Source organism: Phaethon aethereus, assembly GCF_964289735.1.
Source record: "Phaethon aethereus genome assembly, chromosome: 1".
NCBI lineage: Eukaryota > Metazoa > Chordata > Aves > Phaethontiformes > Phaethontidae > Phaethon > Phaethon aethereus.
This window is the reverse complement of record NC_138575.1, coordinates 90,771,246-90,798,077: the sequence shown is the minus strand read 5'-3', so window position 1 is coordinate 90,798,077 and position 26,832 is coordinate 90,771,246. Positions and strand designations below refer to the sequence as shown.

Sequence of the window (26,832 nt, the reverse complement as noted above, 5' to 3'; positions counted from 1 at the left end):
AGCTCACCAACGCAGCCCCCTGGGCAGCCGCACAAGGCTCCGCTTTGGGTGGTCTTGTGCTCTTCCGTGAGCGGCGGCAGTGCTGGCGAGCCCCGCGGGAAACTCACGGGGTATACCCCGAAACTTCAGGCGGCTGCGAACGGCGGGACGGGCTCCCGCCATGACCGTGGGCGGCGGTCACGAGGGATAAACCACCAAACACTCGGGGGGGGCTGGGGGGCAGCAGAGGGGAGGCGCGGCCTGGCATGGCGGTGGCGCTGGGGCCCGGCGCCCTCCGGCGGCCTCGCCCCTGGGAGGAGCCTTCCCCGCCGCGGAAGGAGCCCCCACGGCCCGACCCGCCTTCCCCCACCGCGGCGAGGTGCGACTGGGGCAGCCGAGGTGAGCCCCAAGGTGTACCCGCGGCCGGGCCCCCGAGCACCGCTCCCGCCCACAGCTTTACCGCCCCCCCCCCCCCGACTCCAGTCCCGTCCCGTCTCCGCCTGCCCGTAGCCTCGGAGGGGCGGGGCGGCGGGCCGGACCGGGGCGGGGCGGCGCGGCGTGGCGAGGGTTCTTTATGCGGCGGGAAGCCGGCGGCTCTCGGAGCTGCGGGCGGCTGCGGCGACAGAGAGGAGCAGCGACCCGGACGAGGGCAGAGGGGGGCGAGGCGAAGGAGAGGAGTTGCGGAGGGAGGAAGAGGAAGGCGAGCGGCGGCCGGGGCGCTGCTATTGTTCCGCACCTGCCGCCGGCCGGGACACGTGGCGCCGCTGAGCCCCGCTCCTCGCAGCCAGCCGCCTCACCCGCACGCAGTCGCCCGACACCATGGGCAAGGGGGTGAGCGGCGGGGCCCGGGCGGGCGGGCTGGGGCGGAGCGGCTGGCCGGGGCGTGGGCGTGTGGCCGGGAGTGGGAAATTCAAGGTGCCGGAGCGTGGTCGGTTCCCCCCTTCCCCTCGGCTGGGGGTGGGCGGGTCTCGGCTTTGTCTGCGCCGGGCTGAGGCGGCGGGGCCGCCACGTCGTGTGTGAGGGCGGCGGGACCGGGGCGGGCGGTAGCGGCCGTTAGAGGGCGGCGGCGGGGCCGCCTGCCCCCGAGCAACGTGCCTTGGCGGCCGCGGGCGGGAGAGGAAGTAACGGGCGGGGCGGGGCGCGGGCGGCCTCTCCCCGCGGGCACGGCCGCCGAGGGGGCCCTGTGCCGCTGAGCCCGCCGCCTGCCCCTTGACGCCCCGAAAAGGGGCCTCTCCCCCCCCGGCGTGAGAGGCCCGCCGCCCCCGGGGCTGGTGTTATCTTGATGCCCTTTTGGAGCTGAGCTGCGGAGCGTGGCTGCTCCCCGCTCTCCTGTAAGAGTACTTTAGACTTCTCGAGACACGAGGGCCCGGGGGGTGGTGGCGGGGAGTTGGCGGGATTATTAGGGCTAATTTGCCTCTTGGTAGCAGTGAGGGCGTGATGGGAGCTGGTGGCAGGAGGGAAGTGATCGCCCCAGACTTCATCGTGTGTCTCCTCTTAATTCCGGGGATAAAAGCCTCACAGAAGGCTGTGCAGCGGCTTCTGCCCTGTACGGGAGTTGTTTCTACCTTATAGCCCACGAGGAGAAGTCCTTAATTCAGATCATGTCTTTTAACTGAAGAAAAGCGTATGTGAAAAATCTTGAAAGCAGGAGTGAAGACTTCTTGAAGTTGGATGTTGTGATCAAACGCCCATGTGTGGAGCAGAAACACCTTTTGGGTTGCTCCGGTTTTATTTTATGTTGAAAAAGTAAAGACCAGTTTCTGGGTTTCATTGTTTGGATGTTTGTGGTTTTTTCCCCTTCAAATACTTCCCTGTGTATATTGTATCATTGGAGGTGTGTATACTTTTATTTACTTTTGTTTTAGACTCACTCCTGGAAAATGCCTAGGAGTCTCTCCACTTCTCCAGGAGAGGGTGACCGTGCAGGGCTTTGAGATGCAGAGGTGGTAGCGCTGACCCTGCTACAGGTGTTCTGTGCTTCCCAAGCGCTGTTCAAACATTGACTTGACTTTGCGTTGTCCTCATCGGCATGGTACAATGGCAGCAATGTTGACATAACCACATGAATAGTAAGGGAGCCGCAAGAACATGGCTGAACAGACAGTTACTTGGAAAAGGGGGTTGAGGATTATGTGGAGTGGGTTTTGGGGATTTTCTTTTTGTGTGGGTTTTTTTTTTCCTCCAGTGAAGTTCCTTGGATGCTTGGCAGCCCAGTGTGATGTATTTTGGTCTGGTGGGCAACAGGCAGTGTGCACAATAAGACGTCATCTAAGAGATAAAACATTGAGGGAGGATTTGGTGGTGTTGCAGTCTTGCAGGTGGTTTAAATCATCAAAGAATCTTGCCTTAGGGTTGTGTGCATGTATGTATGACTGCAGTGCAAAAGGCTTCAGGGTCTTGGGCTGCCATGGCTGGACTAATAGGAGGTACAAATGCTTTCTAATAATAGAAGGCTGTTAGCTGTCTCACTTCCATTTTGGATTTCATAGGTTGCATGGATAATAAAGCAATTGGCCTGAAACTGAACCCTGACAGGAGGCATAATTGAACAGTGTACAGCTGCCTCAGGCTTTCTGGTAGCAGGTCACAAGATTTGCTCATTTAGTGATGAGAATGCGTGTGGGTCATTGGGGACCCCCTGAAAAATGGGGATGTGAGCAAGGTTGTGAAAAAGCCAGTGTGTGGCTGCAACACTGAATAGCGTGTGCCTGCCCTGAGTTAGGGTGCCTGAAAAGGCATGGGAGCATGAGATGGAAGAGAAAGTAAGAGCCTAAGTGTTCCTTGTCTCTGCGGCTGTGAGGAGAAGCTGAGCAGAGCATCTGTTTTTACTTTAAATGGTAACGGGACGATGGGAGAGCTGTGAGTTGCCTGGGTATGTTGTTCAGCCCAAAAAGCACGTTATCCAAGGGGGTGTGGATTATCCAAGGGGGTAGTGGAGGAAAGCAGACAGGATTTCATTTCTGTTCAGTGCTGCCTGGAAACTGTCTGCGAACAGCAGCATGTTTCACTCTGTCTCCCTCGCTGCACTGGCGTAGCACACAGTCAGTGCGTGCTTTGAGCTGCTTCTGGAGGTCAGTGCTAATGCCTGAACCCCAGTTAAGAGTTTTTTCCTGTCAGAAGCTAGGAAGGCTTATTGCATAATGGACAAACTGAGGCAAAATTATGCAAATCAAAGCAGTCCTTATCTGCTGCAGTTAAGAAATCTTACTATATTGCTCTCCCATCCTTTTCATTCCCACTTCTTATTACTATGGCTAGAGGATGCTTCTTTTGCAAAACAAAACCCTGGACCTAGTCAATGCACATTTTTGCAAAAGCGGCGTACAGGATGAAGTGTCTCTGCCTGTGGGTTGCAGTCCCACAACCCAGTGGGATCTTGACCTGCTGAAAACTGCAGAAGGTTGCTAGCTGAAGTAGCTGAAGTCACTAGCTCCTCTAGGGGAGAACCATGTCCAGCCCACTCATTTTCATGTGTTTGACAACTACTAGAGATGTCTGTATTGATGATAAAGATGCACTGATATTCCAGGCAAAGAAGTGTGGGAGATGACACTTGGTAGTTGGCACAGCACCAAAAAACCTGGAAGGGCTGTGTAGCGGTGGCATTTGGAAAGCCAGCTCCACACTTGGGTCTTCATGCAGCTCCATGAGAAGTGGAGATGTTTGTCCTAATATCCAGAGAAGACTTAAGGTGTGTGGGTGGTCCTGTTTCTACCCTGATGATGAAAACATTGCAACATTTAGATCCCTTGTCATGGGAGGAGAGCTTGTCCTTCCATTATTTGGGAAGCAGCAGTCCGCTCACAAAGAGCAATTACTAGCTGTTGAGTAAAAACTGCTTCATACTGTGCTAGATGCTGAGAGTCTGTTCAATTGATGCAGTTGATTAGACTTTTGATTAAAGGTAGGAGATTGAACAAGCTCTTGGGAGGCAGTAAGAAGGATCCAGAGAAGGCATTTGCATCCCTTGCTAATACGTGGTCATGGAGTGGTGTTTCTAGTCCAATAGGCATTGTCCTATCATGACTCATCTGGTTAATATATTTTCTGAAGACTGTCTCATGAGGCAGCAGGACAGTAACTTTTCTGTTTTCTCTGCACAGTTGATTATAATGACATAAGTACTAGAACAGCCCAGACCTCCAGAGACTGCGTAATTTATTTTGGCACTTACTTGATGTTTCTTGTTGGATTAGGTGATGTTAGAATAGGCTACTTCTGAGCTTGTCTGCTGTTTTGCACCACTCCCGTTTCCTGGTCAATCATGGCTTGTGTTGAGAACATCAGCTCAATTAATCCAGAGTGGAAAAGCATAAGCTGTATCTGAAAGACAATAGGATTTTCTGGGGGCTGTATAAAACTTCTTACACTGGTGTACACAAATGTTGTGCTTAAGCCAATGGAAAAAAAAAATCTTGCATGGAAAAAAAAAAAGCTGTGGTGTTTTTGCTGTGGCAGTTTTGATGAGTCAGAGTTCCTAGGCTAAGTCAAGTAACAGGGGTGACATTTCTGATGAGACAGGCCTTCCGTTGTGTTCAGGCCATGTGATTAATTCTCGATAAGATGTGTATCTGGAGTGCCGTAGGCTGCCTTCTCATTGTACGGCAGGAAAAGGAGGGGAGAGCAGGGAAATTCTACAGTGCTGAGGGGTGGATGAACCCCTTGTCCCCTGGCAGCCCAGCCAGCAGAAGCCTTTGTTGAACAGGTTGGGTTAATCTTGCTGGAAGAGAGGCAATGGCCCTGAAAGCACAGGACAGGGGCAGGACTTTGATCTATGTGTCAAGTTCAGATTTGAATGACAGAGCAGGAAGTTCAGACTCTGCATGAAATGATCCTATAGCAAGAGCTGAAACCGATGCTACTGACTTACCTTTTCAGTAAAAGTGGGATGCAGTACTAAAAGCAACAGAAGGGAAGGTATTGTACTTGTTTTTTTTTTTTTTAAACCAAGGAATTCTGAGCTCCTAGGTAAGGTGGATTTGATTAAGACCCAAATACTTGAGTGCTTAAAGAAACTCTATCTGCTTTTTGTCTTGACTGCAGCTGATTGCTGGGGTTTTTGTTCAGGTTTTTTAAGCAAATCGTGCTTGAACAAGGGCAGTGAGCCTTTTCATGTTTGCCCACTTGTAGGTCCCCTCTGCAGCAGAAAGAACTAAACACTGTTAATATTCTTGGGCTGTTCACCGCTGCCCCGATAAGCTGAGTAACTGTACTTCTCACAGAAGTTTCAAAGAACCAGGAGGCTTTTGGATCATCTGCAAGAGCTTGCCAAGCTTTTCTGGGGGGAAGGAGTGAAGCTACTGTGGACTGCTAGTCAACGCACCAGCTCCTTCACCTTTGTCAGAAATAATTTCTCATCTCAAGCAGTAATCCAGAAGCATGTATTTTGTGCAGGACTGTGTTTGGACTTGTCTGGCAGAGCTGTAGCAGAAATCAAAGTTGTTTCCTTCAGAGGCAGAAGGAGAGAGATGCTTCATGGTGACTTTTTGTGAATTGCCCCGTGGCAAATTCTTGTGATGCTGGAATGTGAGGACCGTGCTGGTTTAAGTTCTGTGGCTTTTGCTTTAAGTGAAATGGGGGTTTAGGTACAGGGAAGAGAATGTCAGGAATGCTGACAGTCTGTAGTCCTGTGTCCTTTTCCTGGATGAGAGGAGGCAAACAGCTCGGCTCCGCTCCACTTACTAAAAACTTTCCATTGCACAGCTCTGTAGCTGCATGCACGGATATGGGGGATGCAAAGCCTGCCTTTACTGAACAGGGCAAGAGAAGGCTTCTGTGCGTGTGAAATGTGTGACTATGGCTGCAGAGTGGTGTGCACAGCGCTTTCTCAGAACAATGAAAGTCCTTGTCTAGATGTGACTGACAGGTTCAGGTTCCTTTAGAAAAGTTGTGATTGTTTTCTTTTTACCCCCTTTTTTGTGTAGTTTCACTTTTGGCTTCTACTTCTCTTGGGGTAAATAATAAAAATTGCCTGTGGTGTTGAGCAAAACAGGGCAGTTCTTGGATCCTAACAATAGTTTCTGTGTCCAGGATTGCTCTCAGGAATCCGATTTGTGATTTGAGGTGTTTGTGCAAAGATCAAGCAAGGTGATGTCTTTGAAACCTTCTCTTAATCTTGTTAATGGTTTGACTCTGGTGCCACTAACTGCTGTTTCATCTTGGAATACTTCTCAGGGATCTTATTGGGTGCAAATCTCATCGCATAAAACTTGGCAGGGATGTAATAGGTCCCATGCAGAAGGGAAGCGAGGGGAAAGATGCTATTGGAGCCCTGTGAGAGTCTGGAAAAGTGTGTAGTACGTAATGAACTGCACTGCAAGGCTGTACTGCTGCCTAGTTTTGGTACCTTGCAGGGTGCCCAAACTTCTTGCAGTTTGGGATTATTTCTGCCTGTAACTCATCTGTACTTTTTTTTCTTTTAAGTGGTGTTTATATGTACTAGGTCATGATTTGTTTGTCCTTGGATGCTTATTTACCCCATTGTGACAAGATCCAAATCTCTGCATGATTTCATGTAGAATTAACCATAACGAAAGTGAATGAAAATCCATCTGGATAAAGAGGCTTTAAAGCGAATCATCTGCTCTGTGAAGTGTAAGCAGGACTGAGTACAGACTGAATCTGCAAAAGAGTACTACTGCTGTGTATACCATTCTCGCTGGTCAAACTGCCATAAATTGAAACCAGATTTCTGTTGCGTAACCAACCAGCTAGAGTGCCAAACTGAGAATGAGAGTGTTGGAACTTATCCCCCAGATTTGACCAGTCAGAGTACCACCTCTTATGTATCTTCAGTCTGCTCCTTGCCAGAGGATGTGGAGGACTGAGAGGGGTGAGGAGGAGTTAATGCCTTGAAGGGAACATACGTATGCACTCAGGAATTGGTTTCTTCTGCTCTTCATTACTTTTTCAGCTTGAGCTGGGGCTCACACATCAAGACTGAATAACATATAGCTTACTTTACTCCTAGCTAGACTTCCACAATGTCTGGCTGTCATCTGTGTATTGGGGATGCTGTTGAGCAGACTGGTCTGCTCACTAGCTCATTTCTTTTATTTATTGAAGTGGCATAACTTTAAGTCATAATCATTTTGTCCGTCTGGCAGTCTCATGTGCATAGTTCATGTTAGAAGTTGACTGTAAGGTATTTCTAACAGTACTGTGTCTTCTTTTGCAGGCTGGAAGAGACAAGTATGAGCCCACTGCTACATCAGAGCATGGCACAAAGAAGAAAAAGGGGAAGAAGGAGAGGGACATGGATGAGCTTAAAAAGGAAGTCTCGATGGTAAGAGTGTAGGGCACAGGAAGAGCAGGTTTAAGAACATTCACTACCCCCAAAGCCCTGTGCCTCATGTGACTAAAAGAGAAAAGAGCTGGTATGCTGACAGCATAGTGTGATCGAAGGCAGTGATCTCCGTTATCCCTTCTGTCTCCAAGCCACAGACATGCTGCAAGTGTTTCAGCATCAAGATGACCATGCAGTAGGCCCTGAAAACATCACCTCTCAAAAGGCACTTGACACAGAACCCAAGTCTCTGCTTGCCTGCATTGCCCATAGTACAGTGTAGCTACATTTCCTCACCCAGGCAAGCACTGTCTGGATAGCAGCATTGCAGGCTTTATTGTGCTGTCATGTGAGTGAGAGTGCTGTTTTCATTCCAGCTAAGGAGTTGAGTCTGTACAGCTCCATTTACTGCCGGCCTCTGCTCAGATTGATCTCAGTATTATTCCCTTTAATCATGTTTGAGGCTGTGGGGAGTGTCTCCTGTCCCTGTCTGTGAATGTTGGATGATGCTATACATCTGTCTATGAGCATCAACCAGCTTAGATCTTATCTCCTTGAAGATGATGCAGGTTTTGTTTCTGTGCTGTGGGTTTGAGTCTGGGCTTTCACATTTTTGGCCCCTCTGTTAGCGAGAGGGAACACTAAAGCTTGCGCCAAGATGAGGTTTTTGTGTTCAGTAGCGATGCTAACTTAAAGTGTCTGCTCCCTCCAGTACAACCTTTTAAGTGAGGTGGGATGTGCTCTGCACATCATCCCACTGAAAAATAGCCTGGCTGTGAAAAGGAGCCTCTTTGGGGAAACAAACACTGCTTAAGCTGGCTGCATTACTTTAAAATCTGTAAAATTACCGGGTCAATCTTCCGTACATTCCTACCTTCCTTTCCAACTCCTTTCCTTTCCCTTCTTCCCTCACACCCCGACTCCGCCCCCCCCCCCCCCCAACCACCCCAAAAATATGAAACCCCAAAAAACACTGAGGCTTCACAGAATCTGCTGGGGGTGTAAAGACTTCACTGAGATACAGTCAAAGTTTGTTTAAAAAGGTGTCATGTTGTACCCAAATAGTCACACGAATGCTAAAGATGAGACTGCTTTGAGTTGTGGAATGAGATTGAGATTCTCCTCACAGAGAGTATGAGCTAGATTTTTGCTATCTTGCCAGATTGTTACAGATAGGAAACCTGGGGTGGGGGATAGAACCGCTGAGCTCTTGCTGATCAGCGTGCAGGGACTGTGATCTCTTCCCCTCCAATCATTTCTTGTCTTTCAGGATGACCACAAGCTGAGCCTCGATGAACTTCATCGTAAATATGGAACAGACTTGAGTCGGGTAGGTGGACTTTGTTTTCCCTCCCTCCTTGCCCTGATCTGAAAAGGAACAGTCTCGTCTCGGAGCACTTCACAAAGGGAGATCTGGGTGGTCTGATTTTGAGTTGTTTTTTTTACCTTTTTTGTTTAATCTCCCCTCCTCCAGTTAAGTTTCCCAGGCTTGGAGAGCGCTATTGAGCTTACAAATACTTCTGTTCATCCTCCCACTGTACAGCCTGGCTGCAACACTTTAGTGACTTTGTTTCTAACAAAGTCATTGTTATCTGCCTCTGAATTGTTCCAAGGTCAAGTTGATTCTTGGATTAATTTTTTTTTTCCCCAAGGAGCTTATAATAAAGGCAAATGTTTGTTCTATTGCAGATGTAATCTAGTGAGCTAGCACATGCCCAGAGACTTAATGATGGCTAGTAGCAGTTAAAATTTTACCCTTTTATAGTAAGAGGTGTGCAAATGTCCTAGCTAACCTCAAAGTCCAGAGCAGAAATACTGCAGTGGTTTTGCACCTTTAGTCTTGTTTGCTTAATGCATTTTTTGCATGATTGCATATAGCAACAAGTCTCCTCTTACTCTGTGACAGCAGAGACTTGCATATTTCTTTCAAAGACCTTGGCTTCTGAAAGCTGAACTTCCTGGAAGTCCAATCCAAAGTGTCATCATCTTTATGGCCCCAGCTTTCACTTGTTCCATAATTTGATAGGATGGATTGCACTGGGCTGTTCTTCAGGAGCTCAAAGTCTGCTGCTGTAGCCTTCTTGTCCTGCCCTTCTTCCGTGTTTGTAGCCCCATGGCCTGCAGGCTCCTCAAGTAGCATCCAATGTCCTGTAGCTCCTCTCTTGGCATTCAGCTTTCACATCCTGCACTTGTGTTGCAGAGCCCTGGCAGCTGTGGGGATCTCCATTACCTGTTAGCATCTCCTTGTTGCTGTGGTAGAACACGAACAAACTCAGAGCTACCTTCCCCAGTCAGTCTTGCCACAATGCTTTTAAAAGGAACCTCTCTTCTAGGGTTTGACTTCTGCACGTGCAGCTGAGATTTTGGCTCGTGATGGCCCAAATTCCCTGACACCCCCACCCACCACTCCTGAATGGGTAAAGTTCTGTCGGCAGCTCTTTGGAGGATTCTCACTCCTGTTGTGGATTGGTGCTATTCTATGTTTTCTGGCTTATGGCATACAAAGTGTGATGGAGGAGGAGCCCAACAAAGATAATGTAAGTAAAAATGTCTGTTTCACCTCAAAGGCAGGCTGAGCAGCTTGTTTGGCTCAAAGCAGATTAACTTCCTCTAAGCATTCAGTCCAGAAGCTTTTCCCATAAGTATGGGAAATTCAGTGTGTGAGCTTAATATGTCTTGGAGTGCTTCCACATAATGAAATAATGGCAGACTTCCTTCATGTTGTGTTAACAACACTAGCTTGTGGGTGACCTTTGCATACAAAATGTATGGAGACTGCAAGTACCTCCATATTTTGTAATGGGGCACTTAAATACCAAGCAATTTATCTGGACAAACTGGAAGCCTTTCAGGCAGATTGTCCTCTGACTCACTTTCTCTACTCCTTGTAGCTGTACCTGGGTGTTGTGTTGGCAGCTGTGGTTATCATTACTGGCTGTTTCTCTTATTACCAAGAAGCAAAAAGTTCCAAGATCATGGAATCCTTCAAGAACATGGTACCTCAGGTATGGAATACCTCATTTCCTTGATCTGCCAAGCTGTAGCTTGCTTAAAGTTATTAACTGTTTTAAACATTAGCTTCAAATGCAAAAGCCCTGGCTGTTAGTGTGGGTTACTAGCTCTTGCTTTCGAGGGGTCTATGACACTCCTTCCTCTTTCTGCTCCAGGTAACTAGGCTAATAGGCCAAGGCTGTTCCTGGCACCCTGTGAGTTCCACCAGCTTATTAACATTCGTAGGACACTTTCTCGATAAGTCTGGGGAGCTCAGTAACTAGTGTGATAAGCACTAAAACTCAGATTCCTTCATGGAGTCTGTAACATACCTAATTATCTTACTGTCACCTTGGCAACAAGCAACTTTAATATCAAGAAAAGAGAAATGGCTATTTTACTTAAATAACATACATATTGGAGATAATCAGTACAAGTAGAAACCTTGTAGAACCATAGCACAACTATATTAAGATACTCAGATCTTTTGAACCCCTTCTTAAGAGTTGCTTTTGACATAAGTTGTTTCTTTACTGTCTTTCAGCAAGCTCTTGTAGTCAGAAACGGTGAGAAGATCAGCATAAATGCTGAAGGTGTTGTAGTTGGAGATCTCGTGGAGGTGAAAGGAGGAGACAGGATTCCAGCCGACCTTCGTATCATATCTGCACATGGTTGCAAGGTACAGCAGTGACAGGCTGTCTGAAGACTTCATTATGAAGTATGATGAATGAGTCTGGTTTCAAAAAATGTCTTCTATGCTGTTAATGGTGGTGGAGGGGAAGAGAAGGGTGGGGGGTGTGCCTAGTGTTTTATCTGCTTTCATTGCTGAAGGCATCTGCCTGCTTGTATATAACAAAGTACTCTCTTTCATGTAGGTGGATAACTCCTCTCTTACCGGTGAATCAGAGCCTCAGACCAGGTCTCCAGACTTCTCCAATGAGAACCCGCTGGAGACCAGGAACATTGCCTTCTTTTCCACCAACTGTGTGGAAGGTATGTGACTCTCCTACTTCCCTGAAGTATTAACAATGCTAGGGATTGAACTGCATAGGTAAGCAATGCAAACACTGTGTGAGTTTAGTGTATCAGGTAACCTACTCCTACTATGCAAGAGCAGGCTGGAAGTTCCCAGCAAAGGTTTTGCCCATTCCAATTGCAATACTGTACAGTGGGCAAAGATGATGCTACAACACTACTGTTTTTTTCTTTCTTGCTCCTCCTAGAGAAGCAGCTATGTGGTGTGTCTTTGACCATCACTGCCTTATTACAGCAGTGTTAAAGTGCAGGTAACATAATGTGAACCAAGATGGTTAGGCAGAGCTGTAAGAAATACAGCTGCTGCAGAAAGCAGGAGTTTCAAAGATCTCTGGCAGAATTTCCTGTTGCAGCTCTGAGTATGGTGGTATGTGCTCTTTGTGTTGAAGCCCAGAGCATCTTTTCCATACCCACAGGGTGTCAAGGTGTTACTGTTGTTACTGTTCAGTGATGGTGTAGAATTCTGCCCAACTCCTATTGTGTCCTCTCCTGACAGATTTGTGCCAGCAGACTGTCCTCTGCTCTTTCCCACCCCTCAAAAAAACCCAACACAGCAAAACTGAAGGATATTCTCCATCTTAAGAGCCTCAGGTAGAGAAAATGGGCCTCACCTTAAAGGAGGGAAGAGGACAGTGTGTACTTCTTGAAGATGGCTTCTTCCAGTTCCCTGCAATTGGCACTTGATTCCCTGGGATAGAAGGGAGAGGGCATACAGCTTGGCCAGTCACACAAGAATCCTGTGCAGCACTTTTCTCCATTTATTTCTCATGCTGCTAGAGAGTGGAAAAAAATCTGACTTTGGCCACTGAATGCCTACCTGCATTAGCAAGCTTTGCCCAAGATAAACTCTAGGACAGGCTGAGCAACCTCAGTTTAGGGTGTTTTGGGAAGGGTTTTTGTTTTCTAAAACCTGTCTCTCTTCTAGGCACTGCCCGTGGCATTGTCATTAGCACTGGGGATCGCACTGTGATGGGCCGTATTGCCAGTCTGGCTTCTGGACTGGAAGGGGGGAAAACTCCAATTGCCATGGAGATTGAGCACTTTATCCACCTCATCACTGGAGTGGCTGTGTTCCTGGGTGTCTCCTTCTTCATCCTTTCTCTCATCCTTGAGTACACCTGGCTGGAGGCTGTAATCTTCCTGATCGGGATCATTGTTGCCAATGTCCCTGAGGGGCTGCTTGCAACGGTCACGGTGAGTGAAGCTGGAAGAAACATTGAATGAGTTACGTATGTGGTTCTTAAGGAGGTGGATTGCTTCATGCTCAGTGTGCATTCAGAGGTAAACACTAAAGTAATGGAAGGTACTCTGTGGCATGTGTGTGGGGCTAGGCTTTATAAATTTGGTGTACTCAGACTAGTTGCCCAATCAGTGTTCTGCAGCTGTTTATCTAATGAAGATGGGTCCCTAACTTAGACCTGAACAGCAGCTTGGCATTGTAGAACTGAAGTGAGCAAGACTAGGAGTTCTGGACTTGTCTTGCCTTTTTTTGTGGCAAGAAGGGGCCTTCCTGTTACAACTGTCAGGGTTTCTACACCCATATGCACACCAGCCCCTCCAACCTTGATGGGCTGGCAGAGCATCCAGCAAGCTTCACTCTAGTCCCAGCTTTTGATCTGGGACCTGGCAGAGATTCGTGTAAGTTTGGTTTCCCAAAGAGATGGTGGGAATATCTATGTGTGCTCAGCTGTGTAGAGGGTGGTGGTGGACAGGGCTAGAGGCCTCCATTCAGCCTTAGGAAGCAGAGCGGCAACTGAGCTGAGGAATGAACAGTTGGGAGCTGGAATGAGGTAATAGCCTCTGGTAAGAAAGGGTACTTGGGACTGCTCGATTCCTGCACCAGTAAGCTGCAGGCCTATTATCAGCAGAGCTATTTTGTGACTTCTCATACGTGGCCCGCTCCCACTTATTTTGACAGTTCCTATGATAGGCAACTGCAACTTCAACTAAAATGTTAGTCCATGGAGTGTTATTTCCTTCCTAATACAGTGAGAAACAGGAGACTGAAGCCTTGTGACTCATTTTCTGGAGGCTTTTGTGATGAAGAAAATATATCATTTAAACCTAGCAGTTGGGCCTAAATGTTGCTGTTCATTTTGCACTGGCAGGGTGAACATGGAGTTAAGGAATCACTGCAGGGCACGTAAGCCGGTTGTCATTCTGTGCCCACAGTGAGTTGGGTAGCAGTGTATTAGTGCACAAGCACATTAACCTGTCATGTTCTTCCTTGTCAGGTATGTCTGACACTAACAGCCAAGCGTATGGCTCGTAAGAACTGCTTGGTGAAGAACCTGGAAGCTGTGGAAACCCTAGGCTCCACATCCACTATCTGTTCGGACAAAACAGGCACTCTGACACAGAATCGCATGACAGTTGCGCACATGTGGTTTGACAATCAGATTCATGAGGCTGATACTACAGAGAACCAGAGTGGTAAGACCACTTCTTTATGCTTGAGACATTTCATTAAAAAATGGCTTTTTCTGGGGTTTCCTGTACACCTGCACTTCAAAGAACCTGTGTTTCTAGCTCTCCAGCCCAAGTGAAGTTCACTGGGCAAGGACTTCTAACATATGATCTACGATGAGCATTAAAAGACTTGGAAGTGACACATAGAAAACTTTACACTTTTCCACAGTTCTGTTTAGTCCTTAAACTCCATATAGGCTGCTTTTGCTCAAAATTACTTCATTGGAATTTGAGCCTCTTGAATGTTCAGCCCCTTTGTGTTTGTCCTGTACATAGAAGTATTTGCCGTTATGTACTTCAGAGTACCTGATTACTTTTGCCAAAATGTATCTGATGAAATTGCCCCATCTTAAGTCTGCTGAAAGTGTGGACAGCAGAGGTACTGACCCTGATAGTAAGTTGCTTGAGACTGGACATAAATGGACATTTCCCGTGTTGAACTAGATGGCTGTCCTTGAACAGGGGTTTTCCCGGAACATCCTGGTTGTGTTTGCAGAGTGGTAGAAATGAGTGAAGTGACTGTAAGTCTTCAATGGGCAGTTTCTTCCAGATACTGATAAGAATCTGAAATCTTGGTGTGCTGTGCAACTGAGAGGGGTACTTATCTCTCCAGAACTGCATAGTACAACCAAATTCAGGAGTTTCCTACCTGTCATCTACCTTGAGAAATGTTGTGCTTGCAACACACTATTAGCATAAACTTTTTACAGTGGTGCGGCTGCACCCTAACCACTCCAAAAATATTGTGCTTGTCTGAACCACTTAAAAAAGCTGCTTTACCGTTCTTGGTCTTTAACACTGGTGCAAAGTAACAAGCTATAAATAAAGCGTTATTTGGAAGCAGTTGGTTTTGGCCTGGCAACAGTTGGCTTGGCTGGAGTAGAAATAAACCTAGAAGATTTCACTTCATGGAAAGTACTTTAGCTTATCAGTTAATTGTTAAATTCACCTCCCTTGAAGCCAGTTTAGGAGCCAGTATGGGAGAAGCAGTATCTTTCTTTATTTAAGCATTCTTTCTTTGGGAGCCATTTCATACACTTCCTGGGTGATGGATAAAGTAAGACAAGCCCCTTGGAAAGAACGTTATCTGTCCAGAAGTCCTTGGCTTTATCAGCATGGCCTCTGCTGCTGGATGCAGCTGCTACTGGAATCTTGAAAGCAGAGGTGTTCTCTTGCACTGTTGCTGTTTCACCCGTGGCTCTTAAAATAATCAGCTGCTCATCAAGTACCTAGGAAGGGAGGAGGATTGAAAGAGATGTAGTGTGCGAACAGCTCTAAGCTGTAGTGTTTCCTGTTTCTGAGGTAAAGGCTTCTTGCTCTTCAGCCTGTGGGATTTTAGGCTTATGTGATTTTTTTTTTTTTTTTTTTGGGGGGGTGAGGGGCTTTTTGACGTTCTTCCTCTGCTTTCAGGTGCCTCCTTTGACAAGAGCTCAGCTACTTGGAGTGCTTTGTCCAGAGTTGCAGGTCTCTGCAACCGTGCTGTGTTTCAGGCCAACCAGGAAAATGTACCAATTCTTAAGGTGAGTTCCTAAAAGAAATGTTTGTCCTGTTCCCCATCACTGCCCTCCCATAATGGTAGTGAGGTCAGAGGAACCTGCAAAGCAAAGGTATCAGCCACTCTTAATCTTTTCTGCAGTCTAGCACTCTTATGGGAGATGTGCTGTGGGCAAAGGAGTTGAGACTGGGAAGACACATTTCCCACAGCAGGCTCCCTGCTATGCAGTAGTATCTATAGCCTGTGTGGGAGGTCAGACACTTTAGACAGGGCTAGGAAAGACCAGAAAGCTTTACTAGGCATTTCCCAATGTCTGGCTGTTCCAAGAATTGTTCTCTCTGGCATTTGTACACTTAAAAGCTACAAACACCGGGTTCTGGGAGCTGGGAGAGATAGACACCAGCGCTGGGGGAGCAACAGTTGTGGGTGACTGTCTTTGCCAGGGAGAACTGACTGGCTGAGTCTTGGCTTTTTAAGCTTTTGCTGGTTCAGCGCTGGTGCAAATGCCACCATAACATCAATTCAGATTCCCACTTCTGAACTGTGACCCAGCCAGGGCTGAAATTAACTGTACAGTGCCTATAATCTGTAAAATGTTAGTCATGTTGTTTAGCAGACTTCTTCCCAAGGGTATTCTGATGCTGTGGTAATAGAAATGATGGAACAAACTTTTTTCCCTAGCACTCCTGACTACAACTTCAGATCATGTTTTTTTAGACCGAAGATAAAAAGCTGGAGTTCTTCCCATCTAAGGAAGACTTAGGAAGGGGGAATTTTGAAAAGTCTTTAGGTATCAAAGCAGTACAAAAATGAAAAAAATTTCTCATGGACAAAGAGACCAGAAGGGCAAGAAATATTTGGTTTAAATTGCAGCAAAGGAAACTCAAGCAGGACATTGAGCACACAGAGATCTCCAGGGCTGAGAACCCCTATCTACGCTCTCTAGCAGTGCTAACCTTACAGGGGAGGAGGCATGGACAGATTCAGTCTCCTCTGCCAGAGACTTGATGAGCTGATGTTATATTGGGGTGGGGGAGCACATGCAAGTGTTTCTGTGTGCATGTCATTAGTCTTCATCTCACAGTTGCTGTTCTTCATGGCAAGCACCTTAGAGCAGTTCGCCAAGTTTACCTTTCTTTCTCTGACTGCACCTGGTTATCTGATTTTCTCTGCCTTTTAAAAGGACTTCTTGACTTTGGCACCAGAAGATTGCTGCTCTCTCAGGCTGGCATTCTGAAATGCAGTATTTCTCAGCACTAGATAATAGAATTATTTATTCTTTGCTCTCATATCATGTTATGTAGAAGCTGGGACTAGGCTTAGATGAATATACCTTTTTGTTTTGTTTTTTGAAATACCTGCTTTTGTGTGGTGAATGACACTGGGATGTATGCTTTGATAGTTGTCTCTTTCCTCAGAGAGCAGTGGCGGGAGATGCTTCCGAGTCTGCACTTCTGAAATGCATTGAATTGTGCTGTGGTTCTGTCAAGGAGATGAGAGAAAGGTATCCCAAAGTGGTGGAAATACCATTTAACTCTACCAACAAGTACCAGGTAAGCATGTGCCCTCTTGAGGGAGAGCTGCTGTGTGAAGCATTTAAGTAAGGTGTGCCTCAAAACTTATTCTGGCACCAAAATATTGTCTAGCCATTGCTTGCTTGTAGACTGCTCAAGACTATGGATTTAGGTTAATGGACCATACTTGGTTACACTGTGTAACTGCTGCTGGAGCTGCCTTGACTCTAAAGTGTCAGCTGCTGAGAGAAGTCCAGACATGCTTTCCCACCTGTGCGGCAGTAGTGCACGGAGAGTGGAAGAACTCAAATTTGGGAATAGGAATGAACTGCTGGGAAGTCACCTTAACAGGTGGAACTTGGATACAAAATAGGCCATTGCATCACTTGTAGTTACATGTTGATGTTAGAGAGTACATGATAATTCCTTAGTTTGTGAGCTTGTTTAAAGTGCGGGTGAATGAAAACTAGAGCAGAATATCACAAACTGTCCTGAGCTACTATAGTCACAAAACACTAAGTGAAGGTGATTACTTGTGACCTTCACAGTATGTGTCTATAAAACAATTTCATTTCTTCCACCCTAGCTGTCTATCCACAAAAATGCAAATCCATCAGAATCCCGTTACTTGCTGGTGATGAAGGGAGCTCCAGAGAGGATCTTGGATCGCTGCGGCACCATTCTTATTCATGGCAAAGAGCAACCACTGGATGAGGAAATGAAAGATGCTTTTCAGAATGCCTACCTTGAGTTGGGAGGCCTTGGGGAGAGAGTGTTAGGTAAGGAAAAGCAGCTTTAATAAATTGGAAAAAGATTTGTCCCTCATGTTCCTGTGCAGAGTCCACACAGATTAAGTGGAGGGTTGTACTCTGTTCCTACAGCGTAACCATAGTGTTGGGTCAAGGTTACTTCAGCAATTCATACAGGAACAGTCCTGCCTTTAATCTAAAAGGCAGCCTGCAGGGTCTCGTCTTGCCCAGTGGCTGGGTCACCTAGATGAAAATGAAGGAAAGCATTTGGGACCTTCAGTCTCCATGGGGCCACATGGTATTAGATTTGCTCTACTGCATGTGAACCAAGCTCTGTCTAACAGCTATTAGTTATCAGAATATGAGTGTGACTCCTGCCTCAATAGCCCTGGCCAAACCTCTGATGCTGCCCTGTTATTCTTGCGTAGCTGTTTGCAGAAGCAATAAGCATTCACGCTCTCGGCCTCCTGATATGCAGGAACAGAGTAAACATGGGTTTGATGTGTTACAGGATTCTGTCACTTGGCTCTGCCTGACGATCAGTTCCCTGAAGGCTTCCAATTTGATACAGACGACATGAACTTTCCTGTAGACAAACTCTGCTTTGTAGGACTGATGTCTATGATTGACCCTCCTCGTGCTGCTGTGCCAGATGCTGTTGGCAAATGCAGAAGCGCTGGGATCAAGGTAGTTTATTTCTGAGTTGAAAATCACCTTGCTCTGTACCTGTGGATGTAGAGGGCTTCGCTTAAACTCTGTTACTGTAATGTGAGTGAGAAAAGTATTGATCAGGATTTAACTAGTACTAGTTCAGGCTTCATTTCCAAGTTGAAGTGACTGTACGTTAATGGACCTAAAAATGAGTTAGACTCCAAACTGCTAGGGCACTGGCAGGTGCTGATGGCATGGTGTCCCAAAGCATGGGATCTCGCTCAGGTGTGTTCCACATGTCCCACAGTACTAAGTGAGATGAGAGGGTGAAGCACAGGCTGGAAACGGAACTGGATCTATTGCCTTAGAATTAACAATCTTCTTTCTCTTCCAGTCACCTCAATCCCTTGCATACTGGTAACAGATTACTGTCCTGTACCTCAGGCTTGCCCTGGGCCAGGGCTCACTAGTGGAACAATAGCCACGTGGCCTTTCCAGTATCGAGAGACCCTGCCTTTTGGGCAGTGTTGCTCTGCACCACAAGCAAGGCTTTCACGGCAGTCTGTTTGCGTTTCAGGTTATCATGGTTACTGGAGACCATCCGATCACAGCCAAAGCCATTGCCAAGGGTGTCGGCATCATCTCTGAGGGCAATGAAACAGTAGAAGATATTGCTGCTCGACTCAACATTCCTGTCAGCCAGGTCAACCCTAGGTACTGTCTGGTGGGGAAGGCCAGAGCTGTTCAAAAAATTAAGCATTTGCCTCTCTCCTTGCCTTGGATAATAACTCAGCATCTCTCCTTAGAGATGACAAGCTTGGCATCTTCTTAGCCTAGCCTGGTGTGGATCTTCAATGTGTATCGTGAGTTATGCGAAGAATGCACAAGACTGTCTTGAATATGCATGTCTCTTGTGCATGGGGAGTAGTTAGGAGTAAGCCCTATACAGAAAACTCGGGCAGTTTCTTCTGTCCCTTGTCTGCCCTGTAGCTGCCTGTCCTGATGGCCTGTCCCTGCACAGGGGGAAAGAAACAGCTGGCTGGATGGAGTCTTTCAGGGGCTAATTTTTCCCCCTGAGCTGACCATTTGCCCTGCCTGGTTCATGTCATTGCACAAGCACCATGAACTGGCCCAATGTAGCAGGCAGGAAAAAGTATCTAAAGTGGTATGGTGGGGGGCGGGTAGCTGTTTGGGGACTGTTTTGAGCAATGCTGCTGCAGGGCAGGAAACTGTGTACCTCTGATTCCAGATCTTTAAATAGAAGCTAGGTCTAGTTTTCCCCAAGCATATACTTAGTCAAGCTTATTTAGTACGATAACGTACAGGTTTGTGGGAAAACTGGTAAAAAGTAAATGCCTAGTGTGTTAGTCACAATCCAGACTGAATGGGCTACCGAAAGTGAACTCTGTTTAACTGTTTCATACTCTTTAGAGAAAAGAGCTGAAATACCATCTATAAATTTGATCACTCAAAGCCCAGTTCTGGCCCTCTTGCTCTCAAGCTCTCTTCTGGGTCTGATTGCAGGTGAGCAAAGGGAGCAGTACTTGAGCTGAGTAGAGGAATTGACACTAGTCAGTAGCTACAAGCAGAATAAATGTGAAAATGGAATTCCTTCCTTTTAAGGGTTAATGTTTGCCTTCATAGCCTAGTGCAGAACTGAGGCATCCTCAGAAAATGTGCTTTGGCATAAGCGGGCTGTTTGCAGAATGGCTGAACTGTCTGCATTGCTCAGCTTGACCCAGCCTGTGTTTGGGCTGGAGGTTAGCCATGTAGCTTATGAACTGTGAATAAGAGACACCCTGTGGAATGAAATTGCTTGGGGAAGACAAGTATTGTGGCTGAATTTTTTTGAGGGTAACTTCACAACATAGCCATGCAGGCTGGGGATCACTGGGCTGTGTGACTGAGCAGGTCAGCAGCTGGCTGTAAGGGTGGGGAAGGAATTTCCCTGTCTAAACTGGGTGATGTCATGAGCCGTATGGATAGTGTCCTAGACCTATAAGGGATGGTATGCTGAGTTAGAGAGGTGTTATTTTGCTGTAGCATGCAGGGTACCAAACCATTCTAAATATAACACTGCATGCTTTTGTTGCTAAAGAGTGTGAAATAGTCTGAATTGGCATAGTGTGAGCTCTCCCTGTGAAGAGCCATCTGTAGGTCATCAGTCTGTTGCAAAAAGGGTTGCCTGCAGAAGACCACAGCATCTCTTATGACGTTGGAAGCTAACTGCCTGAACCAGGGGCTCCTTTCTTGCAGAGAGTCCAAGAGCTGGGGAAACAACTAGTCTTTGCCTTGATACATTTTTAAAAAGCTGTAGAAAGAATTAGTCCGCTCATGGGCCTTTTTGTCTGCTGCTGGGTGCTGTCATCTTGTCTTTTTCTTTGTGTTCCCCATCTATCTTTTAAACTTGGAGCATCAAGCTTCTGTGCAGAGGATGCCTAAATACTCAAGAGTATTCAGTCACAACAGGAGTTGTTTTTTCCCTAAAGCACTGAAGAGCCATAGTTTATGGGGCAAATACAAGTAATGAGAAACTTTGTTTAGCTTGTGAAGTAAAACATACTGTTTCTTGATTACAGGGATGCTAAAGCTTGTGTTGTTCATGGCTCAGATTTGAAGGATATGACTAGTGAGCAACTGGATGACATCCTGATTCATCACACAGAAATTGTCTTTGCCAGGACATCTCCTCAGCAGAAGCTTATAATTGTGGAAGGCTGTCAGCGACAGGTAAAAAGAGGGAGTCCAAGGATTTCATATCCGAGAAATCCCCAGACATATATATATATATGGGGGAGTTTATATATAAACTACCAAGCAGTGCTGCCTTCTGAAGTGGCAGGGCTTAGTCTTTTCTGTGCCCTCAGGTAAAGGGCCAGATTAGATCTCAGTCTGTCAGCAGCCTTCAACTGCTGATGTCAAGCTGCGCTACAATACATAAATACAAGGGTCTTGCAGGAAAACGTCTTCAGTTTGTACTGAGGCTTTCGTCTGATCCTAGGATAGTTGTTAACACACTTGATTCCTAGATGTTCTGGAGCTGCGTGGGAGAGGATGATTCAACATTTATAGATTGTCCAACATCTTTGGAGAGAGCAGCATAATTCTCTGATAAGCTTGATCAGAACGGGGAAAAGGGTGAGGGGAGGACAAGAAGAAACTGAGGTTTCTTTACAGCAAAGTGAAATAGGTTTTTATGCTTTATCTCATGAAAGATAGGAGGAAGCTTTTCTGCCCAAAACATCTTATATGATGATTTGAGTCTTTTCTATCTCTCTCTTTGTGACTAGGGTGCCATTGTAGCAGTCACAGGTGACGGTGTGAATGATTCCCCAGCCCTGAAGAAGGCTGACATTGGTGTTGCTATGGGTATTGCTGGCTCAGATGTCTCCAAGCAGGCAGCTGACATGATTCTGCTGGATGATAACTTTGCCTCCATTGTCACAGGGGTTGAAGAAGGTGAGTTGACAACTTGTGCACAGTGGTGGCAAAGTGGCATACTTGAGCAATGTTACTTACTGAGTCCCTCTGAAATAGAGACCTCTGGAGAGCTCTTCTTTATTTGAGCTTGTATCTGTGACAAGTGCTGCTCTCCTTGAAAATACTTTTCTCCTCCCTTCAAAGTCTTCTCCCTTTCCATGGGACCACAGTTACTCTTTGGGAGGGGTGACAGTAGGAAGCAGCTGAGTAACAAAAGCTACTTTGTCCTTTTGCCTAACAGTGACCCTACAGTCATCCTTGCCAGCTGAATCTGACACATTTTCCTCTCTGATGGAGCAATGGCTCTCAAACAGGAGCAAGACGGAGCATACTTCCAGGGGCTCTGTAGGACTTCGTATCCTAGTGCTGTATGCAGTGAACCCTGATTACTGTGACCAAAAATATTACTCTGTGTGGGTGATGCTGTGGAGCACACAGTCTCACCCTTACATGCAAGAGAACTCCATTTGCTGCACTAGCTTTTTGCCTTTCAGTGTTACCACTGAAGCTGCCTATAAGCTACTTAGCTGCCTTCTGCTGCTAAGTGAGAGTTATGTTGTTCTCTCTTCCTTGCCCCAGGGCGTTTGATCTTTGATAACCTGAAGAAGTCTATTGCTTACACCTTGACCAGTAACATCCCTGAAATCACCCCGTTCCTGATCTTCATCATTGCGAACATACCCCTTCCACTGGGAACAGTCACCATCCTCTGCATTGACTTGGGCACTGACATGGTGAATGTTGTTTTTTGTCTCAAGAAGAAATGTGGGTGTTCCTAGGTACCCTAAAGAAAGGACAGGTGGAAGGAAAATGCTTAAATATAACTTTCTCTAGTGTTCAGACTTAAAATAAGTGACCATTTGATAATCCCTCAGTCCACACTCCCTGTCTTGTGGCTCTCAGTCTGAGGATCCTTTAGTTCCATGTAAGGACAAACTGGGGATGGGAAGGGGGTAAGGTCATTCCTAAATACTACAGCTAGGGCTTTTGGGCAGTGCTGTTTCTCAGGCTGAAAACATGGGGTCAGGGAAGGCTATATACAGTGGAAAATTGAAACTGTTCTAACAGTGGTCCTACCACCTCCAAAGGTCCCTGCTATCTCCTTGGCATATGAGCAAGCAGAGAGTGACATCATGAAGAGGCAGCCCAGAAATCCTAAAACAGACAAGCTGGTGAATGAACGGCTGATCAGCATGGCCTATGGGCAGATTGGTAAGCTGGTCTGTTTTCTCTGGCACAGATTTGAACTCTGTGGTAAGCAGGGGTTATACACCATCCTGAGTCAGTGACTGTTCTGCTTATTTTGGTAGGGTTGAGGTTTGGGATGTGTAAACCAGAACCTCAGGCTGTTAAGAATTTGCCATGATTCTGCCCCTATGGCACATAGCGGTGGCTTGTGCAGCTTGATCCATTGAATTGCTTTCACAGTAATTTTGTTTAATTGCGTAGCGCTGTAAAGGAACTGGCTGACAACCAGCTCTCCTCTGGTTCAGACTTGTTCAGCAAGAACATAGATCCCATTGTTAGTTTAATTAGAAGTAAAGGATTCTCTCCAGCATATCCCTAAACACACAGTATTAGGAGCCTTGATTAAAGGCAGCTACAGAGACATGCCCAGTTCACAAGACAGGAGCTCATGCTTAATTGCAGCAGACCTTGGGAACCTTCTATACTGTATTTTGCAAGGCTTGGGGGTGGGCAAGGCTTAATGAAAATACAAAGGGAGTTTTATCTTGTGTCCTTGAGTACCATGCCATCACAGCACAGGGCAGAACAGAAGTAACTCTGTACAGAGTTGGGAGCAGAAGCTGCTCAGCAAAAGGGTTGCAGCTGAGTTTGATGTTAGTGTAAACTGTTTCTACAGTTTCTACAGCTGCTGCTTGGGAGACTGAATTCCACAAGGAGTAATTTTTTAGGTAGTTGGGGTTTCCTGCAAACTGCTTTCTGTTAAGTAGCTTCATCAGTTTTATCATCCTTTCTTATCTCTTTAGGTATGATCCAGGCCCTTGGAGGTTTCTTCACCTATTTTGTAATCATGGCAGAGAATGGGTTCTGGCCTTCTGGCTTGTTAGGGATCAGAGTTCAGTGGGATGACCGATGGATTAATGATGTGGAAGACAGCTATGGGCAGCAATGGGTAAGTTCTGAGGCACAGCTTAGAGACTGCCAGCCAGAATACTAATGCTTGCTGAACTTTGTGTGAGCACCAGAGAGCAAAGGCAGCATGTCTGAACGAATGCTCTCTGCTTTGCTTCCTAGACCTATGAACAAAGGAAAATAGTGGAGTTCACTTGCCATACAGCCTTCTTTGTCAGCATTGTGGTTGTGCAGTGGGCAGACTTGATCATTTGTAAGACCCGAAGAAACTCTGTCTTCCAGCAGGGGATGAAGTAAGTCTGGCTGTCCATGGAAGATTTAGAATTGGACGCCATGTATTCTTTAGTACATGGTATTCTAGTTCTTTGTCCCAGCAGTGTCTGGGCATCTTGGCATAAGCCTTGAACAGTCTGGTGCCTGGATAAAAGAGGGACTGGGTGCTCTTTCTTGTAGTGTCTGCTACAGTCATCAGGCTGAGATAAAGTGAAATGCTGACTTCTGCTGGCATTGCCTGTGGGAGGTAGCTCACCTCAAAGTCAGTGACACACTCCAGCACACAGCCTTGTGCAGCAGCAGAGCAGCTGATGTATCAAGAGATCTGGTGGCATGAACCCCAGCTGCCTCCTGAACTTGTGATGAAAGCAATTGCTGTTTGACTTAGCTGTGAACTGGAATATCTCTGTCTACAGACATAAAAGACCCTTGTGACAACTGTGTCATCAGCTTGGATCGCCTGATAGTCCCCACCTGATGGACTTCTGGGCTAGACCAGAATGTGTTTCCATTCACTACTGTGTAGCAACTAGGTGGTTTTTAGGATGCCACCTGTGAAAGTACTTTGTCCCTGACTGCTTTCCTGTTTCTACTAGGAACAAGATCTTAATATTTGGTCTCTTTGAGGAGACTGCTCTGGCTGCCTTCCTCTCCTACTGCCCTGGGATGGATGTTGCTCTAAGGATGTATCCTCTCAAGTAAGTTGCATCATGCTTTTTGTGCAGCAGGCTGTACTGCAGAACAGTAGTGCTTGGGTGGGAAGATGGATAAAAGTAGTTGTGAGCTTGTGGAGCATGAAAGCATAGTCTTAACTGAGAAGAGCTCAGGCTAGAGGGTGTGAGTGATCCTTTTGCTGTAGTGTGGCACACTAGGGGTTTGCTTTTCTTCACTGCATATGGAATGTTTATGGGGAGCCTGCAGTTTGGTGCCCCACTAAAAAGTAGCAACACAACTTCAGTGGTAGCAGTGTGCTGTAGTACAGCTGCTCTTGTACTTACTTGCATGTAGTATTTTTATGGGTGGGGACTGCACTTCCAAAGAAAGCCGGTTGAATTGCTCTAAAACATAGGTCAGGTGACTCTTCTTTACTAAAGAACTGGCGATGACCTCTTATGCTGCCTTCTGCCTTCCACAGAAATAGCACCAGTGGTAAAATCTTTTGAAAGATGCTGCATAGGTGCAGATGAACAGTTGGTTCGTAGTAGCTTTCCTAACAGTTGGGAGGGTGCCAATATCTTAAGCATTGCTCAACAGCATTGCAACATTTCATGGCAGGGTTTAGTCTCAAACTTTGAACAGTCCTCTAGCTTAAGTGCCATGAAATTTTCATTGCCAAAAAATCCTGGTACATCTTGCATTCCATTGAAAAGCGTTGTCTGCAGTTTGGTGCTGAAGTGAGAGCATTTCCTAACAAGAAAGCTGGCCTCTGCCCAATGCCTGCAGCAGCTAGATGTTAGCACATGTAAATCATAAGGGAAACCAAATGCAGTTCAAGTGAGCAAGGCTGTGGGCACAAAGGTTATGTGTATGTAGAGGAAATATTGCCAGATTGATAGATTGGGAGGCGCTGGTACAGAGATGAACAAAGGTGCTATGACACAGCTCGTGTTGGAATTGATATCCAAAAGTGGATTGACCTATTGCAGCAGAAAACTTGGCGTAATTCTTGGCTTGGAGGAGTCTGGGCTGAACTGCAGCCTTGTGGGAGCTGGCACACTGGCAAGCTGGGACATGCCAGCCTTCCTGCACTCTTCTGTGTCATCAAGTTGGAGCTCTGCTAGTCAAAGAGCATCTCTGCTGCCTGTGTTCTCACTGTTTTCTCTCCCAAACAGGCCGACCTGGTGGTTCTGTGCTTTCCCATACTCACTCCTCATATTCCTGTATGATGAAGTCAGAAAGCTCATTATCAGACGCAACCCTGGTGGTAAGATTATGCTGCTAATCTGTGTGTTTTCTTCCCCATCTCTTCATGCTGCTGAGTTCTGTAGAAGCTCTGGCCATGCTTCAGGGACCCCCAAGTGCCAAGCACTATGCAGGGGTGTATTTTGCTGTGTTTCTCCCTTCCTCAATGTTAACAGAGCATTTAGTTCAGATTAAGGACTTTCTCTGTCCCTCTCCCTGCATTCTCCCACAGTATATGAAAGTACCAATGCACTGAAATAGAAGGAGAAGACTGATTAATGCTCGGGTAGTTCCAAAAAGCTGGAACAGGGCCTGAAAGCTGCAGCAAATCAACAAATTGGCAAGACTTTTCCATTGTGATGGGTCACTTACTAGCTCGGGTGCTACAGTGCAGGTTTTTAGAGCCTAAAAGGAGCTCTCATGAACCTTATACCTTTATACCTGGTCTGCCTTAAAACTAACTCTGCTTTTCTCCCTCCTTTTCTTTTAGGTTGGGTGGAAAAAGAGACCTACTACTAAAAAGCGCCTGTAAAACATTCCACGCACAGCCCATGCCACCTCTCCACCATCTCCCTTGTGTGTGTACTTCATCTTTGCAAGCGCAGAACTGTGCCTGGGCAGGAGTGAGCTGAAACTAAAGGAAACATGAAGAAATATGGACTGGAGGAGAAAGCAAGGGGGAGGTTGGGGTGGGGGAGTGTCTGACCATCAGTCCATGGGGATGAGAGTTTGAGTAGTTTTATGTGCCTTTTTGTTTTTGTAAAAGGAAACCGAAGATTTTATATGTGGATTTTTACAAATAAAGATGGATTATAAGAGGATGCCCCCACATGGTCTTAGGTGAATGTTTTTCTCAAGGCAAAAACTGATTTGGGGCAGCCACCCTTCCCTGCTTAGGGTGTGGTGGTGACA

General features: G+C 46.5%; 1 protein-coding gene across 1 annotated transcript; it reads left to right on the top strand.

Annotated features, from left to right (window-relative positions):
* Positions 1-798: 798 nt before the first annotated feature.
* Positions 799-26,439, top strand: ATP1A1 (ATPase Na+/K+ transporting subunit alpha 1; the record flags this gene model as incomplete). The annotated part of the gene is made up of 23 exons (XM_082014282.1): positions 799-810; positions 7,157-7,264; positions 8,535-8,594; positions 9,598-9,801; positions 10,156-10,269; positions 10,800-10,934; positions 11,131-11,248; positions 12,216-12,484; positions 13,525-13,723; positions 15,170-15,279; positions 16,673-16,807; positions 17,355-17,547; positions 18,029-18,204; positions 18,746-18,882; positions 20,748-20,898; positions 21,459-21,627; positions 22,228-22,382; positions 22,737-22,860; positions 23,640-23,785; positions 23,908-24,038; positions 24,615-24,716; positions 25,851-25,942; positions 26,411-26,439. 23 exons carry the CDS (start codon positions 799-801, stop codon positions 26,437-26,439), a joined length of 3,069 nt encoding a protein of 1,022 aa, XP_081870408.1.
* Positions 26,440-26,832: the final 393 nt, after the last annotated feature.